Raw genomic sequence first — 17,662 nt, forward strand, 5'->3', positions numbered from 1 at the left:
TGGAAGTTTCTGTATGGTTCTCCTGTACCATCTGGATCTGGTGGTCTGCAGTATGGGTGTAGTGTAGTGCTGTCAGTGTATTGAACATACTGTGGTCTGTATTCCCTAACTATTCTGGTATACTGAAAGGTGGTGGGGAAAAGGGAAGAAAAATGATAACCCAGTGGTATTCTACTGAAGTCATTCTCCTTTCAGCTTTGAATAGGTTTTATTTTTAATTTCAGGATATGTTCACTGTTACCCAAATGGCAACCACATGTAACAATATTAGTGTTCAACCTGATTAATTCCTGTGCTTTTAATCTTTTTCTTTGAGCCCTGTAGTTCACAGAACTATTTAATGTTGTTGTTCTGTGATGTATGTGCTGACATTCCAGTAATCAGTTGTCCACAGGAATTACTGCAAATAACTATTAGTTCACTAGGCTAATAGTTTATGTAATACTTTTAGAGCAGCTCATATAGTCTAATTCATCAGACAATTATTCTGCGTCTCTTAAGATTTTTAGTCATTTAAATAGTAAGTATTACAAAATTAGATTTCGTCTTAATACACATGATTCAAAATCAAAGGTGAATACATTGGGGTTTTGGCTTACAAACGTAAAATGTCAGCAAAAAAATTAAATAATATCTCTTCAGTAGAAGAGACCATGGAGTGATTAATAAAATATTTAACTGTCATGTAAAGAAAGCAGTGAAATGACCAGGCTCCTTGGAGCAGATTTAGTTCACTGAGGTAAAAAATAATTTATTCTTGTAACTTTTTTGCTGGCAGTGAGAAGGCCTGTGTCCTAATCAAAATCAGATTTACAAAGTAGCTCTAAATTCCCTATACACACTAGCTGTAGTCTCTGTAGATAACATCTCTCTGTGCTGCCTTTGCTTATTTTAATGCTGTCCCGTGTGGAATCAGTGGCTCTCCTGTCACAAACACAGAGTGTGAGTTCAGGTTGGTGCATGTGTGTCTGTGATTCCAGCAGCAAGCCAGCGTGCTGTGGTCTGTACTCCAGTGGGAACTTACCTGTGTCTGTCAGACCTACGGGCACATTTCAGAGTGGGCTGCTGTTGTTGTTGCGCTCATTCATAGTTTTACAGAAATGCACTGCTTAAAAGGAGAGGGTGGCTTGGAGTAGAAGGAAATAACATCTGAACTTGGCAAGCAACCTGCTAAAGTGTATCTTCTTCCTGCTCTTGATCACCTTGTCTGTTCCTTTCCATCTTTTCTCTGGTGTTAAATGGAATTACCAAAGACGTGAATTCAAGCAACGCTTTAAGCATGAATTTTCTTTTTTTTATTGCTTACATTTCCTCCAGTGGCAAAAAATTTTCTTTCATTTCAAAAGAAAACTATCTTGGGCTTAGCAACAAGAATTTAAGGCAAATCACCAGAATCTTCTTAATTGTGATTTGTGTTCAACCCTGTCAGTAGTAGCTACCAGCAACTTCATGTGCTGATTTCTAAGCAACCGTTAAAAGCTGCTGAACTACTGGTTGAATATCAAAAGTCTGGTGTGTCACAGTTAGAGGGCCCACCTGAGAATGCAGTTGCAGGAATGAAATACACAGACAGTTCTCTGTGCAGGGAACTGAGAGGATTAAGGTGTGTTCATTTTGCTGTACAACCTGCAAAAAATTGAGCCAACAAAAAAAGACAAGTCTCAAGAGAGGTTTTGTGTTTTGCATTAAGGGGTCACTGAAGTACAGCTGTTTGGATTCTGTTGTGCATGGTAACATAAATAATGTCTCACTTCTATGCTGGTACCTTGAGTTCCTTGACTGAAAAAGTAAAAGGAGGACCCATCAGATCAGCATAAAGCCACAGCAAGTAGATGCCCCCTTTGATGAAACTACTAGAGATGTGGGCTGACACTGTACATTTGACTGCTTGGTGTTTATGGTCTTCAAAAATGTTTAAATTGTGGCAGAATGAAAAGCAAGCAGTGGGCTGAACACAGAGTGATTAATCCTTCAAAAACAGAACACAGTGAAGTATTGTTATTGTTGTCTGTATGTGGGCTGTGTTCTGAGATGTTTAGTCAGGAAAATTAATTTCCCTTCCATGTGTATCTGACCCATAGAGCAATGGTATCAACTGCATAACTGAACAATCATTTAATTAACTTTTGCATTGTCTTTCTTCTGGGAGTATGTGTGACTATATTTGGTATTTCCTGTTCTTCTTCAGGGCGTTTGACGTGGAACTTCTTTATATAGCTCAGCGCTTGAAAATACCTATAGCAGAAGTTGCTGTCAACTGGACTGAAATAGAAGGTAGGGAAATTGTTCATGTTCTTATAAGGTTCCTACATGTCAATCCAGAATAACAGATCCAAGGTTATTGCCATACTTATCCAGTTTTGATAGCATACAGCCTTTTTTCCATAAAAATTTTGAATTTCATGACCTTGCCAGCCTTCTGCCATGGCTTGGTACAGAAAGACTAGGTGAAGGGGTAGCACAGGAGAGAAACTCTGCGCTCCCACTGGAGACAAAAGTAGGGAATTACACTGCTAGGACAAAAACTACTTTGTTATGTCCTCTTGCTGTGATGTGTTAATAAATTAGTGCAATTGTAAAACACTGTGCAGGGAATCTAACCATCAGCACTTATTGGTTCAATTCCGTTTCACGTTTCACCATGTCTTGTCTTCCAAAATTAAGGCTTCCTCTACAACACCATCTCTTCTTAAGATGTGATACTCTTTCATACCTGTAGGGAGGTTTCTGCCACTGAGTTACTGGGAAGTGTAGCTCCATGCATATTTCTTCAGTGCAGAGCCAGCGTAATAGTTACTGGTTACTGCTTGCTTCGGTTCACTTACCCCCATCAAATGCAGTTCCTCTACTTTTTTCCCTTTTCATGTCTTTATCTTTTTTTAATCTGAATCTCTCCTCCTCAGCACAACCCCCGAACAACAGAAATGATAATGAACTGCAGTGATGATGAAAGGTGGAAGCAGAGAATGTCCTGAGCCAACTTCACTAGCAATGTTTCCTTTCAGTGCAGTTCCACATGTACTTTGCACCTAACCCAAATGTTAGCAGAGATTACAGAAGGCTTGGTTTTGTAGTGTGGGTTCCTTGTCTTGCCTGAAGATTGGCACCTTCATATTATTGTTGTAAGACAAGGTGGCAGTCCTCTTCTCCAAAGTTGCTAGATAAATCATTTGCTTAATTGTTGGTGTTCAGGTTCCTATGTACTTGAACAAAGCCTTGTCACAGAGAACACTGTGCATTTTGTCACATACATGAAATTACTGTGCTGCTTGCAAACTAGAGTCTCCCACCTATGGCATAATGTAATTTCTATAAGGCAAGAGCTTTCAAAATATAAGTTTTTTATTAATGTTGAGATCTAGGTTGTGGGGCTGAGGAGAATGCAGAGGTTCATGACTGCTTAAATGTGTGTCTTGCCAGTGCTCATTTTTTTCTAACAATGTCATTCTGATTTTCTTCTTCATTAATCACAGGTTCTAAGTTAGTTCCCTTTTGGAGCTGGCTGCAGATGGGCAGGGATCTTCTTTTTATACGACTGCGATATATGACTGGTGCCTGGAAGCTTGAAGCAAAAAAATGTAATTAGGTTATTTACATTTTCCAAATATATTATTATGCTTAATGGAACACGAGAACAGTTTCAATCAAGTGAAGTGGTGGTGAAAGCTGAGGTAATTCTTCATTGCTCCTGTTGTATGTTTCATTTTTGCAGCATGTATGTGTTTTATAAGATTGTCAGCAGAGAATTTGTACATTTTGAAAAAAGAAAGCATTTCCAGAAAGATTTTCTTACGTGGTAATCAGGTTTTTATTTTATTAAATACTAGCTTTAACATTTCTTATAAATTCATTCAAATAAATATATCTGCTTTTGTCTCATCATACATCTGGAATCTCCTTATGCATATTAAAAAGAGGCACTCTATTCTACATTGTCCATTGTTTTGTTGTGAATGACCATAACCATTTGTTTCTGTTATATCTGGAAATTTTAGGCCATATTGCAACTTGGAGTTACCATCCATGGTTCACACTGCTGCATGTTTAGATTCAATGTTATGGGAAACATTAATGGATTTTACTGAGTTATAACAGTAATGTTCATGGAGTTGTTCTCAGGACTTTCAGTAGTCCCTTGACATTCCAAACGTTTTTGTCTGAAGCTGAAATAGTTTTCATGATATAAAACTGCAGATCTTTTCCAGACTGTAGAAGGTCCAAGAAGAAAGCACATAAAATTTTAAAACGTCTTTTATAAATATGTTTTGCTCATATATACTTATTACTGTGTGCTCAAGGCTAGGAGTCCTTGACATCTACAGATCTGTAGTGAAAAGGGTATGGAAAGCTCAGAGCGTGCAAAAGTGAGACCCAGTGTATGCTGGGGACCTGTGCATTAGTAATGCCAGTCTGGTGTTGTCACACTTCAAATGAGATCAGAGATGGAGGGAGGGGTCTTGGCACTTTCATACTAATGTCACTCTGTGGTACAGTACAGTAACAGTTTCATTTGTGCTTTCAAAGTAGCTGTGAATTGCCAACAAACTAAGCCAATCTGTCTCTCTGAAACTTGTACAAATTTGCAGAGCTTTAAAGAATGAACGGTGTATGGTTGTACTTTCACATATGAATTCACTGGTGATTTTTCTTACTTTTCTGTAATACTGACTTGAGTTTTGCTTCTGTTAGGGTTACCTCAGTTTTCTATAAAGTGCTGGAATAAATTCTCAAAAAATATATTGTTTGACTTCACAGGCTTTATTCTCTTACCTTGTCCAGATATATCTCTGTCACTTCTGCAGAATCAATCACGACTCCTCATTGCCATTACCAGAATCAAATAGCAGCTTCTCAGGACACCTGCTATGGTGTGGATTCACAGAACCATAGAATATTCTGAGTTGGAAGGGATCTACAAGGGTTGCTTCTATAGGTGTAGCTCAACACATTGCAGTGGGGATAAAAGATGAACTGGAATAAAAAATGGAGCCAACTGGGATCAAAGGAGAGTAGGGAGAAATAGAAAATGAGAATGACCTGGAGCTGAGGTTGAAAGCCAGAGAGAAACCGAAGATTTACTTTAGCTGAGAAGGACAGTTGGCTTTGCCTTCTGTCACTCATGTAGCAATCACAAGTCTTCTGGGTAGCATATTCAGCTCCTATGCAGTTGTTTTCAGATTATAAAATACAAGACACACAGGCTGTAACAGCAGACCAGGACTCACTACACACAGGTTCCAACAGAAGGATGTTTTAGACTCACACTTGGGTTTAGATTTTTGCTCTGCTCTCCTCTGTGTTCCTTCAGGCCCAGCTCACCTCAATTGTTGCACAGCGATCCCAGAATCACGGAAAGATTCTCCTGGGTACAGTTTCAGAAGCAGATGTACTGGTTTAATTGCACACAGCCATGAAGAGGAGTATTCCTGCTCCCTCTACACCTGTTCTGCAGCCGCTTAGAGTCTCTCTCAAGCCAGTTCAGCTCACTAGAATGGCAAGATGCCATCTACATGTTTGCTTTTTTTCCCCCCTATCTTCTGAGATAGTTTTGTACCATTTCAGTGATCTAAAATGACTCCCTGAGTGGTCCAGCAGGCACAAAGTGCAACAGCAAAAGGAGGGCTTCCCCTTTTAATAGCTGTGAACTCAACACAAGTTTGTAGGCTGACTTGTCACCTGTAGGCTAGTACACTTTCCAAGGGCAGGGAACGAAAATTCCTCCTTCTTTAAGCCTACACAAGACCTGAGGTCTTGTTGCCCTCTCAAAATGAGATCTTTAATTACTGAAATCCATCAAGATCTGACTCTGACTCTTGATATGTTCCAGAGACCCCACTTGATTTTACAAAGTGATACAGCATGAAATGGGGGTTTGAGTAGAATGTTTCTGTCATTACTAGGAAAAAAAGCTGGTTGATTCCCATTTGATGCAGGCCTGCTTAATTGCAGATTGTGTAGAGAACCAAGTGCCTCAGATATAAACAAAGAACCTCCCTGATCACCAAGGCTATCACTCAAACCAGTGCTCTGCCTAGCTTGTCCTCAGGCTTCTCTTTGTAAAATTGCAGAAATACATTTATTTGTATTTCAGTGGACTCTTCACTTTTACTATTTCTTCCTCAACTTATATTTGCAGGGGTGACCTGCAGGAGGTGAAAGTCTTCTGTATTACTCACTGTCCTGCATGACCCAGCTCTCCAAAGACTCAAGACAAAGAATTCTCACAGAATGCAAAAAGGAAATAAAAACAAATAGGGAAAATCTACATGGTAATTCTGTAACATTAATGTTTTTGATGACTACTGACATCAGTGTCTGCATAGGTAGTGCTTTCATAAATACAGGTTTCAGGTTTTTTTAAAAACTATTTTTATATCTGCATAAAAACCTTACTTTTCTGCACCACTTTACTAATACTTCACAAGAGATTTTTTCAAAAAGTGACTTAATATCAAAGAGTCCTCTTTAAAAACACATGCTAAAAAAAATCAAGTTAGTAGAATATGTTCAGTTTACACAAGTTTTCTTTACTGTTACTATTTTTTATCACAACCCAAAGCAATAGCAATGCAATATCCCTTGATACACACATAGCTTTTATCCTTACAAGCTGCATTTTTAACTTGTGTTTTAAATACTAATTGGAAAAACAGTAAAAATCTTTCTTTTTACTCTCAGGCATGTCTGCAGATGTGCAGTATGTTTCCTGTGACAGCTCTAGCAGCTAATATCTCTTAACAGGTTTCAGCAACACTGCAGCATTGTCACAAGGCAGGGTAACTCTTAAATGAGTAATCACACAGGTTTAATCAGTCTTAATCTTTGTAAAGTACTCAGAGTTCACTGCTGTGAAGTATAAGCAGACAAACATAGAAGATGGCTCCAGTTCGTTGTGCAGAATTGTGTTCAGTAATACATCAATTTGCAATTCTCAAAGCTTCTGTGCAGACTCTTCAACCACCACCAATGTCCAGGTTAGTTTTTCACCATGGGGAATAAAATTATTACAATATGTATAAATACAGCTTGTGTTTCCAAGCCATGGAATAGTCCCAGCCAGCATTTAACTTGAATTCTCTGCTAATGTTTAAGGCTCTGGAAACCTATCCATAATTATTTATGTACCTATTGTCCAAGTGTTCCTTGAGTTCACAGTCATAATGCTGACTGCATACTAAAAATAGTCAAAATGGAGAGACAGACAAAGACAGAAGGCTGCAATGAAATTTCTGTATCTTAGTGTTTATTACTTAAAATAACATCTAACCTTATTTATGATCTGTGTGTGTTTCTTAGAGATGCAGTAGCAGTAGAGATGCAGTCTGTAATAGCTCAAGGGGCATGAATTAAAGTAGTGTTCCAGCACTGTTGGAGTGCTGCACCTTGCCAGCTGGACCATAAGTTATCTACCTCTTTGGGACAGGGATTCAGAGGTTAAGAATGGGATGCTACCATGTCATGCCTATTGCGTTATCCAACAGCACATAAGGGAGTCTTGAGCACACAAGCCCAAGGGGTCATCGAGGCTCAGGGGAGAAGCTACAGACAAACCTTTGTTTCTTGCTGGGAAAAGAAATTATATTTTCATATGACCAAGCTTAAGTAATAGTTGTGAGATCATAGCTGAGAGGGGTGTGCTAGAATATGATTTCATTTAATAGATCCATCAGAAAAGAAAGGGCTAACTAGCCTCCATTTCCCTTGATGTTTTTTAATCTACTTAATTTTTCGTTCATGGATCTGTTCAACTGCCCTGGCTGCATAATTAGATATTTCCCTGGTGTAAAAAAAAACAAACAAAACTTTTCCAGTCCCACTTGCTGGGCTTAGTCTTCCAAGTACCAGAACACTCTTCAGTATTGACGAAACAGCTGCAGACCAAACAAATATCCTTCCAAAAATGGCTTAGCCACAGGTGATCCTTCTCACCTACATGACCTTAGCTCCCCGTCAGGTCCATCCGTTTGCATCAGTCAGGCTCTGTCTTCCTGCTTCTTTTTCTTCTGCTGTCAAGACCACTTTCCTCCATTGGCTTTTCATCAATTTGTTGTTTCAGCAGAATGAACTTCAATATCTAGACTGAATCCAAGCCTTTGTTGCTGGCACATTCTATGCAATATTCTTGAAGAATGAGGTGACATGAACTCTGGCATTCCCATCTGGTTTTTGCCATGTGTTGATGTTTCATCTGGGGTTATTCTGGAGCTGTATAAAGATCCCATTACAAAACAAAGGGAAATATTGAGTGTCAGCTTTTGGACTGGAGATCAGAAGAGGTACTTGAACCACAGGATGATGAAGAATCATGGAGTTCTGCAAACAGTTTTGACAAATTCACTTTGCCTAGTCTCTGGAAAGCAGCCTTCCACATGTGAGACTAATCCTCATCTTCCTATCTTTGTAGAGTAGAGAAAGGTTTAGCTAATTATGTCAAGGACAGGCTTCATCCTGTAGTCACACCACAACTTCACTTGCACAGGCTGTCATAAACTACGCACTGCATACTCTCAATCATCTGCTGTCAAACAAGGAAAAAGGTCAAAACCACAAGGAATTTCTAACTCTTTTTGGCTGACTAGGTCTGCCATTTAAGGTCTCAACAACAGAACTGCTGATAACTTTCATATCTTGCTGCCAAAAAAACAAAAAACAAAACAAAACAAAAAAGCTAAAACCATATTCATGGCCATCTTCCAGTTTTTAAGCCAAGTCATACATTTTGGAAATTGTAATCAACTGTGTCAGCTCTCTCTTTGGTTGTTTTACAAGTCTGGCTAGGTTCTGCCCTGGTAGAAGGTTTTGTGATAATGAAAGATGAAACACAAATGAGGTTAGAGCAACCTTTACTGGTTTTCAATCAAACAGTAAAACTGTAGTCTCACAAAAATGTTTTCTGATGTTATGTCTAATTTTACTATTCTTGACCATTTATTTTCTCAATAAAATGCTTCATAAGAACAGGAACAGAATAAAAAATAACCAGGTTTCTGCAGGAGTACTGCAAGAGGACTACAGAAAGGACAAATACAAAAATTATTCTCATAACAGAGACAGCAAGCAATTTCATTCCATTATTTTCTAGAAAGCTAGAAAAAAGAATGGTTGACTGCACAAGAATACATCAGATTCAAGCAACTTCTGCATGCACTACTCATGTTTTCATGTATTTCCTCAACTTCCATGACACCTCTGAAATTCTTGCACCCCCACTCATAGCCGCATATAGTGATCCCATGGCAGAAGAAATCTGGACCTTTTCAGTTCACTTATCAAACTAATTAACTACTGAAAAAGTCTGTTTGCCAAAATGAGTAAATAGAGCTAGACAACTTAATAGAGCCATGTCATTCATCTTTAAGTATCAAACAAAGAATAAGGAATGCTGTGATTTGTCTGATCCTACAGAAATACTGGAGAGGAGGGATGTTACTCACCATTTTGTCTACATGTGTGATGTTTGTCTTCCACATACTTGCCAGTGCCTTCCTAAGCCTCATAAGAACCAAGGAAGAGCTAACATCATATCCTGGACATGCCCTTTTCCTGAAAGTAGAAGAGGATCATGGTAAAGTCTCAAATGCAGGGTCACTACTCATGTACCCCGGAACACTCATTCAGAGCTGAGAGAATGGGGTTTTATCTTATATTGAGAAGACTGAAGGAAGGAAAATTCAGTGTAAGGCCCACTCCATTCCCTGAAACCATGGGTGCTCTGCCTCCAATACTGAGAGGTTTTGGAGAAAGTAGTGAGGGAAGAGTGATCTTACTGTGTGCACCCTTGCCCATCACAAAGGAATTTCAGGAGTGCCTTGAACAGACCTGCATGGTTTAGAGGAATCTAATTTCACATGTAATGATTTCTCTGGGTTGTAAAATAATGAAGCATTCTTTCTATTCCTGGCTACTCCTGATTTACTCAAGATTATACAGTAAATCAGTCTAGCCCTAATTTGGAAGATGGGCATGATAATTTAATTACCCTCAAAAAACCCCTACTGAATTTTCCAGTGGTAGGACAAAAGATTTTAATATGTTGGAATAGAAGCTCCTCTCTGTGAACAACAAACATTCACAGGGAATATGAAGTCATTTTGTTGATTACCTGGGACCCCAATTACCCTGCCTGCAAGCTGCACTAAAAATCCTGGGGTTTTAGCTCCTCTGCTCCTGAGATGTTCTCTATTAATGCAAGCATTAGGCTCATAGTTCTCTAGGTGTGCAGTCAACACCAGGCAATTACATTCCCGCTTTAAAGAAGCTTTATTTTGCACTGTGATTACTTTGGGGAGAATACTGTCTTTGCTACTAAGTGCAAATCTAAATGCATAGTATCACTGCACAAGTTCGAGCAATGTGCAAGAGCTTTTATTTTTCCATCAAGCAAGATGTTTGGGGAAAGCATTTGCAGAATGGTCATTCATAAAGCCACTGCTGCACTCAGTCAGATATTTAAGAGTTAGGAAAATTCAGTAGGAAAGTAGACTGCTGCTCTCAGCTGTGCCTAGATAATAATTTATGAGGACCCTGAAAGTTTCTTAGGAAATTCCTAGGTTTACAAAAGGTTTGTTCTTTCCATGTTGCTGCTGCCGACTTGTCAACATTTTTCCCCCAATTTAATCTGCATTTATATTCACTCAGGGTTGAATCCCATACTAGATGGAACTGTGTCCTGTAGAGATTAATTTTTCATTCCCAAAGGACAGACAAAAGTACACAATGCTCCTAAGATGGCTGTTGCCTTTGTAGTCAGTGTCACCATAAAGAACTTCAAAATAAATTGACTCAGGTTTCCCAGGTCTTTGCTTAACATAGTAAAAAACTCACAGGAAACATTCACTGGATGTGAAGTCAGTGGCAAACATTATTTTTCATATCTGTGAGATAACATAATTAAAAAAAGAAAGAAGAAGATGTGGTTGTCATTTTGCTGGGATGCAAACCTGGCATCAGAATGTTATGTAGCCAACACACCATTTGGTGTTGGATAAGCACTGCCAAATCTGAGGGAACAGACCTTCCAGAAGAAGAAGTGTTTGCAGCACAGAAGTGGTTCCACACAAGAAACTCAGCAAATGCTGGTGTAGAGCCTCAACATGGCAGTGCTACGAGTATTTGCTTTCCATTGTGAGGCATTATACGTGCACTCAGTATTTCAAATATAGCTGTCATTTAGTAGATTGATTACATTAGCGCAAGGCTTCTCAAGTTTTATGGTGCCATGGCTTTCTCAGCAGCAGGGAACAGTCACTCTTACAGATCTACTACATTTTTGCCAGAAAATAAAAGGCTAATGACTTGAAATATGAATGCCACAGTAAGGCCCATGATTAATAGCCACTGAGTAATAAAATCATTGCTGACAAAATATGTCGAATGACAAGTTTAAATCTTTTCCAATGAAAAGTTTAAATATCCCCTTGGGAAAGAAGTCCTCTGTCTTGTTTCCAGTGCTGCAGAGGAATTTATTCAATTGCTTCTCAGGCAAGTGTTGTAAAGCAGTTTCCAGTGCATGGGCAGGAACCAAGACTTCCCATTCTCAGACACATTTTTCTGTTAAAAGGGAGGGTGTCTACCTCTCCACTTTGTCTGTATCCTCAAGAGTCTCTCACTCCTTGCTGAACAGTGGCCCAACAGAGTTCAGTGGCCTCATGCTGGACCTTTCCATAGCTCAGTGACTTTCAGAGAGGTACCACAGATTAAATTCCTTTAAGCTAAGCAGGATCCAAAACCTCTCTGCTCCATTTTGCTGTAACTATTACTTTGCTGTGATGACGCAGCCCCTACTGCCTACCTTCCTCAGATGATGGTCTGATGCTCACTCTCCTATGAGTACCAAGCACCACCTTTTACACCCAACAGCTTTCAACTAAGGGGCTGACAGGCAGGGAGAACTGCTCTAACTCATCAAAGCTGTATAAAAAGGGATTATACACCCGTCTTGTGGAAATGAGATCTATTTCCCAACTCTTCACTAAGAGGGAAAATTAATTGTCAAACCAATGTTTTGTAGCATTGCCACAGAATGACTGGTTACTTCTTCTAGAGAAAACTAGATTGGGAGTATCATGGGAAAATACTGAACAAGGAAACTTCTCAAAATATGCTCAGTCCAAGGTCTCATTTCTTCATCCCCTGAACTACGTGGTAGTTGTTTATAGTGGTCAGTCCTAAGTCTTGTCTTCACAAGCTACACAGTACAATACCCCAGTAAATAGCACCAACCCACTGGAAATCCCAAATTGCATTAAAGAAACCTGAAGGAAGATGTTGCTTCAGCCAAGAAGAATGTGCACCAGGTGACAGCTCCAGCTTTTGGAGTGGCTGCCCCCACCAGAAGAGTCCTGACACTGTCCATCACAGTGAGCCAGAACACAGCCCCTAATCCAAGGAAAAGATCTGAGCTGACATCCAGAGATGGTGGGTAACACCATCACACCCTGGCCCCTATCCTCACTCTCTTCACATTATCATCCTTGACCTGAAATCATCCCAGCTGTAGGCCCAGCTGGGCTATAAAGGGAAAATAGCAACCACCTTTTCTTCTAAAACTTCTGGTCATTCACCTTTCTCACATAACTTGTCTCCAGGGCATGATACAAGAGTCTACAACAAACACTAAGTGCCTGCCCCTCATCTTCCCTGTCAATGTCTCTTCCCAGCAAAGCCCCACAAGGCTGCACCCACAGTGCACAGTTAGTCCCAGTGCAAGCAGCCCAGACAAGCACTACTGCTGGCTTCTCCTTGCTTTCAGGAGACATCTGCAATGACTGTCACTTTTATTACTGGCCCAAAGCCCACAGCTGCTGCTCTTTCCACATGGGCATTGTTGAGTCCTTATTTCCCGAAACTGCTGCCTCTCCACCTGCATTCTCTACCACCTGGAGGCTGCCAGGCAAGAGAGCAAATACTTCACATGTGCTGATGAAGAAAGTCTCCATCAAAGCTATCTAAAGCCACAGAGGAAAAGAGCAGGCCTATCCAAATGCCTTCAAAAAGCAAGTAAACCAAAAACCTTTAAGAATACGCCAACTAGCATGTAAATTCCTGCCAATTCCTTAAGACTGCAACCTAGTTTTCCTGCAGTGCTGGGCTACTGGTGGACCCAAATGCAGGCTTATGGAAATACAGGCTGATGTACAAACTGAATTTGACACACAGCCCTTAATACTGCAGAGGGTAACAGAGCAGTGGTGGTGCTGCAATATTTATTGAAAATAAGGCATCTTTGCCTGGGACCTGGTATTTTACAGGGTTGTGAGTTGTTATGCACACCAAGGCAGAGATGCTCAGACCACATCATATTTTCTCTCTCATAAGAGCTTAAGAACTCTGGCTTCCCTAAATTTAAATGGAGAGTTTGAGGAAACACAAGCCTTTGATGTGTGTGGGGAGATGTAATGCATTTAGGCAGAATATTTTAATTATGTGAACTACAACAGGACAGCCTGCTCTTTTTCTTTTTAGCATGCTGAGTCATTTCCACTTGGACTCTGCAAACATGGACCCTTGCACTGAGTGTTTAAGTATTTGGAATAAACAATTAATGTTGTGCTCCAGCTTTCGCAAGACTTAAGCTGAATAAAGAAATCACTCCTTTTCTTCTCGCTTTTCTTGTGCTTGTTAGTGCCTCCTTTGGAAGAGACTGGATCTGGTTGGGTACCCCAGTTTGAGATACACAGTGCCAAGGGCCAGTTTGCTGAAACTATCTCACCCAGTTCCCAGGGACTGACTTCTGAGCCTTCTCTGAGGCTTTCAGTTGCCATCGTCTCATTTGTTTACAAAATATGGAGGGATGAGTCAGAGTAATTTCTTGCCCTTTATGAAGAAAACCTGATACCTTGTGCATAGTTGTGGTATTTCTATACACAGTTTACATACTAGCCACCAACCTAGTTTTATTTTTCTTTTGCATCTTTTGATTTTTTTGATACAGTCATTGTTCTGCTGAAGTCTGTAGCTAAATGAGGTGTTTATTCAGCATCTGTGCCTTCTAAATATTTACTAATGAAGATCTTTTTAAAAACTTTTTCCCTCATCCTGTTGACTAGGCAACGTAACTTTTTCCATTTCTTTGATCCTGAAGCCCCCTTTATTTTTAATTATCCTCCCTTTGGCAGCCAAAGGAAAATGTGGCAATATATACAGAGCCCTTCCCCACCCCTCCAGTTAACAGAGATACCAGTTGTAGATCAAAGAATCCATCAGAACAAACTGCTTCCTATGCAATAAGCCCTCTGTCTCTGGAATAAGCAAGTTTATCTTCATTGTGCATTCCGATAAGATGTTATTATAGCAGTGACTTTAATTACATTTCTCATTATTACATTAGTGTGCAGTAACATAGAGTTTCACTGAATCTAAATGTGTTAGATTGTAAAATATGGTGCCTTTAAGTCTTGTGGTGGAAGCCACAAAACAACAAAAAAAAAGGGTACATTTTACAGTTGGACAGATGTTTCTGTGAAAGGAATGATGAAATTTTTCTGGAATATGGTCTGGAGCATGCAAAAAGATGAAGAGGCATCATGAAAAGGCAAAAGTATATGCATCATGTACTGTACATCATCTCTGTAATTCAAATGTGGTAAGACTAGAAAATAAGTAGCTGCTTTATGACTTAAGGAATACTTTTCTGTCCAATGTTCATACAATGATATACCTACAGGTATGCTTTAGTGGCAAATCTTTAAATGTTGATCTACTTCCATCCATAAGAAATAGCTTCTTCTCCCCCATTTCTCTTTTGGTTTGTTTGGGATTTCTTACTGTAAGACTAGAAAATGTTGGACTAATGAACTATCTCAAAGTATTTCATCCTAGGCATTGAGTGGGTTAAAAAATGTTTGTAGGTATAAAATATTCTTTAGGATTTGTACTTTCCAGATGTCTAATAGTCACTGAACAGATGCTGAGTAAAACAGATCTTTATGTATCTCAGCTTCTCTGATAACTTGATTAAATGTGAGGCCTGGTATTTGGTGCCAGGTGATTCCCAGGGGAGTGAATTTATCACATGCTTAGTCTTGCAATCCTTATTTAATAACTACTTGATCTATAACTTAATGAAAATGGTGGTGGTAGTTCCTATGAACTGAAGTCAACTTTAAATCAGGGCATAAAATACCAAACAGATCTCCCTTTGAGAGGCACAGGCCTCCAAGCAGACTGTTGCTACTTGTCCTATGGAGCGGCAATAACTTCATGATCTCCAAGACAACTGCTGTTACCATATTTGCAAGGAGTAGATTGGAGTGCAGTGGTCTCCTTCTTGGAACTCCTAAGCAAAATAGTCAGTACCCAACTTGTTTTAAAGCAAATTCAGGATAAAATGATGCACTGCTTGACCCCTATTGCTTGAAGCAACTATAAGTTTGTGAGGTTCTTTTTACTTCTGCCAGATAATAAAAACACAGATAAATCTGATCCATATAAATCAAGTTTTTAATTAAAAAGACATTGAGTTTTCTAATACAGATGGCATTTTCCCTTCTACTCACTGCATCCTGCTTTAATGCCAACACTGAACAAATAAGATACGTTTATCAGCAAAATGTTCTTGTCTGTCAGATATCACTGAGGGTTTTTTCCTCTTTTTATATTTTGAGTTTTAAATAGTCTAGTTCATAAAGATGTCCTTTTTTCTCCCCTGGCAGGCACATATACTGTTTTTCTTTAAACCATGGGAGTGTTTTAAAATAAAATGTTATTAAGGACATATTTGCCATCAACATTAATTTTGAGCACCTTTTCATGTTTTCATCTGGAGAGGGAAGGCTGAGGACACCATTTAGTGATAAGAGTTTCAAATGACCTTCCAAGATGGGCTTTCTCAGAAAGTGAAACACATCTTTGCAGTCTCTGTTTTGAGAAATTTGTTAATAAGCTTTTAAGTCCAGAAAAAACAAAAGGTGAGGGAGGGGGGAGTTATTGGCCTGTTGTTGTTGTGACCATTCTTTTCCCTTCCTAGAGCAAGAATATGAAGAAACCAAAAAAGCATGTGAAAATCCAAGTACCGTACCTTGTAAACACAACATACAAAGGCATTTTAGGGATAACTGCTGCACTGTGACAGATAAAACATAGTTTTCAATAAGATTGAAAAAGACTTCCAAGATCACCAAATCCAACCTTCAACTAAATAGCACTGTGCCCACTAGACCATATCACAATGTGCCAGGTTTTCTCAGGTTTTGAACACTTCCGGTATGGTGACTCCACCATTTCCTGGGGAACCCATTCCAATGCTTAACCACTCTATCACTAGCTTTGCCTGGGAGAAGAGGCCAACCCCCACCTTGCTACAACCTCCTTTCAGGTACTTGTGGACAGCAGTGGAACTATTCAAGCTGAGTTTCAAACAGAAGGAGGCACCTCAGAACTGCAATTAACACGTCAAGATGATCCCACTCATTATTTCCAAAATCTTCTTCATTGACAATGTGGCCAAATGAAAAAAAATATCTCTATGGACTCACTTTAAATCTGCTTCCAGAGAGGGTCAGGAATGATACCCTGTCAGGTCAGTAGTTTCTTCTGAAGAGTTCTGCTCAATAAGGATGGCTTCCCTGGCCTCAAAAAACTTAGCATCTAACATGGAAGGAATATGTGTTAGACTAAGTCTTGACTGGTGGAGAAGCCTATCACTAAAATACAGAGATTGCTTTACAGATATTGTGTAAGAGCAAGGTGTCATGACTTAACTGCATTTGTGATGTGGGATCAGAAGACAGTTCAGACAGCTATACATGTTCCTGGAAATAAAAAAAAAAAAAAAAAAAAAAAAAAAAAACAACCAAAAACTTCCACAAACAAACCTCAGAAATCCAATCTCACAAAGCTGAAAGCAGTTTGAAGCTAAATCAGCTGAAAAGAAAGAAAATAAATAGAAAGGGAATAATAATTAGGAATTGCTTCAAACATTGTAGGAGATTCTTTCAAAACCACAGTCCAACTGAGAATGGAGGCTTTTCTAATTAACAGAGAACAGATGGACTCAGAACTAGTATGAATGCAAATATATTCTATAAAATACAGGAGACAAAAAAGAAATAGAGATTTTAGAAAAAAAAATTGTAATGGAAAAAAAAGGAGGATAAATCCATGGATAGAAAAAGTAACAGTAAGAAAGAGTTAAGCATTCAAGAAGTTAAAGTAATTCAAACAATTAATTTGTCAGTACTAGGTAGAAATGATAGAACTGGGAATAATAAATAAAAGATTTCAAAAACTATCTGGAAAACAAAGAGTTAAATTACCTATACTGCAAGGTAATAACATATTTTCTATTTTAAAAATAACTGAAGGTGATGTTAAAAAGCAAATCCTAACTTAAGATATTTTGAAATCATCAGGTCAATAGTTTCTTGAGAAAAGTTCTGCTTACTGGCTGCCCTGGTCTTAAAGATTGAGCATCTAACAGCTTCTTCTCAAGGATTTTAAGTGTGAGCACTAGCAAGCTGTATGACCAACACATGCTACTTCAACAGATTTTGAATGGTTAGGAACATTAAAGCAGAAGACAGTTAATTTTATGTCAGCATTTTGAGATATATGGAATAGGTGGGGTGATTAGAGGTATTTCAGAGATTAAAACAACTCCAGGTAATACAATGGAACAGTTAACACAGGTCATGGTCAGTAAAGGATTAAGGGAGGACAACAT

General features: G+C 39.0%; 1 protein-coding gene and 1 long non-coding RNA gene across 4 annotated transcripts in view; one reads left to right on the forward strand and one right to left on the reverse strand.

Annotated features, from left to right (window-relative positions):
• The window catches only part of ALG5 (ALG5 dolichyl-phosphate beta-glucosyltransferase), a 21,095-nt gene extending 16,358 nt beyond the window's left edge, over positions 1-4,737 (forward strand). For all 3 annotated transcript variants that reach the window (XM_069012043.1, XM_069012042.1, XM_069012045.1), the window contains exons 9-10: positions 2,189-2,274; positions 3,474-4,737. In XM_069012043.1, coding sequence (XP_068868144.1) covers positions 2,189-2,274; positions 3,474-3,586 — 199 coding nt within the window. In that variant the 3' untranslated portion in view covers positions 3,587-4,737. The remainder of the gene's footprint in view (positions 1-2,188; positions 2,275-3,473) is intronic.
• A 1,846-nt stretch (positions 4,738-6,583) lies between these two features.
• Positions 6,584-12,388, reverse strand: LOC138118930 (uncharacterized). Its single transcript, XR_011155334.1, has 3 exons — positions 12,255-12,388; positions 9,435-9,543; positions 6,584-8,205 (listed from the first exon to the last, which is right to left on the reverse strand). It is a non-coding gene; the product is annotated as an uncharacterized lncRNA (long non-coding RNA).
• Positions 12,389-17,662: the final 5,274 nt, after the last annotated feature.

This window comes from Aphelocoma coerulescens, chromosome 1 (assembly GCF_041296385.1).
Source record: "Aphelocoma coerulescens isolate FSJ_1873_10779 chromosome 1, UR_Acoe_1.0, whole genome shotgun sequence".
In the NCBI taxonomy this organism is placed as follows: domain Eukaryota; kingdom Metazoa; phylum Chordata; class Aves; order Passeriformes; family Corvidae; genus Aphelocoma; species Aphelocoma coerulescens.